Below are 2,013 nucleotides of genomic sequence, written 5' to 3' on the forward strand. Positions count from 1 at the left end.
CCACGCCACTGGGGCATAAGCTCTTGAAAGTAGAGAAACGGAATTATGATACATTACCATTTTTTCACCTTGTCTTAGCTGCTCAAGTCTTATGTTCTACCACCCATACACTATTTTCCTGATATAAGGCATTTACTGGTGAATTACCCCGCATAGTGTTTCGTTAGCTAAGACCACGGCACGGCTAAGACACCGGCGCGGCTCAGACGTTGGCGTGGCTCAGACGTTACCGTGGCTCAGACACTGGCGTGGCTCAGACGTTACCGTGGCTCAGACATTGGCGTGGCTCAGACGTTACCGTGGCTGGCCGTGGCTAAGACATACCATGTACAATACTACAACCTTACCGTAATTACAATAATTTCCAAGCAGCGCAACCGAGCATGAAACTCAGCGATAGAGTAGCGGGGCCCCTCGCCGAAACACCTGAAAAGAGAGGCTTCCTGCTTGAGGGGCCAACGGCGGAACCAGCCGACAGCAGGGCGTGCCGCTCCTATGCGCGCGGTGTATAAGAGATCGATTCGGGGTTGTAGATGTACTTGATCCAGCAACCCGTTTCATCTTCCACGTAGTGGTGTATCTCGGACTGTCGAGAGAATAAGAGATGAGGTCACGGGAAAACGCGCTGATACTCACCACCCTGATTTCCGGAATATCTTTGAATGCCGAGGAGCATCCGCCTACAAGTCGCTCATACATGTATGCTTGCCTGGAGGACATCAGGGCCTCTCGTGAACGAACGCAATATTAAATACTGACTTTCGTGCATACGCGCCGTGCCCCCTCATCCCTGATTCATCATGCTTCTCGCCGACATCGAGCCAGAAGTGTTGGTGAAACTTGAAGAAGCGGACCGTACGGGCCATCTCTTCATGGACGACCGCTACCTCTTCTTCCCACCTCGCCTTTAGCGCACTCATCCGGAACCAATGAACCTTGATGACTGCCCGAGATTGTCAGCGTTACGAAATGATACAATACACCCTCCTGTACTTGCCTTCCTCCGCGTATGATTCAAAGTTCTCCGACACCTTGGTAGTGTCTAGGAACTCGAGCTCGTCCCAGATCCAAGACGGCTGCCTCTTGCTCTGGCCCAGTTCTTGATTGTCCATGCTGATGTCGAAGGGCCTAACATCCTTGTCCTCAAGACGCTTCAACCGCTGTTCCTCGTTATCGTACCCGAGGGTGACCAGTGCTTGATAGGCCCGCCGGTATTCGTTTGCCGCATTGCGAACACTTCGCTCCTTGCTGTAAATCCCCGACTTCGACCTCGTCGCCATAACGTGTCCTTCTGCCACCCGCTTGTCACGTTTCGCCACCCGATTCCGGAAAGTATAGCTCGTGATCAGCTGCGTCCGCAGCGTATTCAGAGCGTCGTTAGCTTGCCCTACACGGAGGGCGATCTCGATCTCCACCGCCGAGGCCATGCAAGGTCTTTCGCGCACGGACGCTGGGCAGGAAGAGGGCAGGATGACCGGGATACCATCCGCTGCCTGCCAGCGGGGCGACCGGCGTTCTCGAAGGGGCTGGAGAGGTCCACGCCGCCGCTTGCCCGTGACTCGAGAGCCCTTCGCTCTCCCCTTCCCTTTCCCCTTGCCCGTCTTCCGTGGGGCACGTGTACGAGGATCTACATTGTACGGAGCGTGTTCGTCCAAGAGCTCGTCGAGGTCGTCCGCGGGGTCGTTCTTCCTGTCGTCGTCGCCGTCAGAGTCAGAGCTGTTGCCCAGACCATCCTCCGAGTCGTCATCCGAGCCCCCGGTATCCTCATCTGGCTCGAAATCCGGATCGTCATCGGAGTCCTCATCCAACCGATCAGCCTCTTGGTCTCCCAGGTTGTCCGCGACCTCGGATTTCCCCTCGTTCGAGGCTCGTGCGATCAGAGGCCCCATGGTCGTCCCGTGCCGATTACACCATGACATCCAGTGATTCTCGAACTTCTTCTGCATGTCGGCGACGTGATCTTCGCCATCGTGTCGCGCGATCGCATCAAAGATTGAGGCCCTAAGCAACTCG

At 55.6% G+C, this 2,013-nt stretch overlaps 1 protein-coding gene across 1 annotated transcript; it reads right to left on the bottom strand.

The window, feature by feature from the left end:
- Positions 1-493: 493 nt before the first annotated feature.
- Positions 494-1,946, bottom strand: PHACADRAFT_203415 (uncharacterized protein; the record flags this gene model as incomplete). Its single annotated transcript, XM_007403402.1, has 4 exons — positions 494-586; positions 637-709; positions 760-943; positions 977-1,946. The coding sequence occupies 4 exons, from the start codon at positions 1,944-1,946 to the stop codon at positions 494-496; spliced, it is 1,320 nt and encodes a 439-aa protein (XP_007403464.1).
- Positions 1,947-2,013: the final 67 nt, after the last annotated feature.

The sequence above is a fragment of the Phanerochaete carnosa genome (assembly GCF_000300595.1).
Source record: "Phanerochaete carnosa HHB-10118-sp unplaced genomic scaffold PHACAscaffold_1125, whole genome shotgun sequence".
NCBI lineage: Eukaryota > Fungi > Basidiomycota > Agaricomycetes > Polyporales > Phanerochaetaceae > Phanerochaete > Phanerochaete carnosa.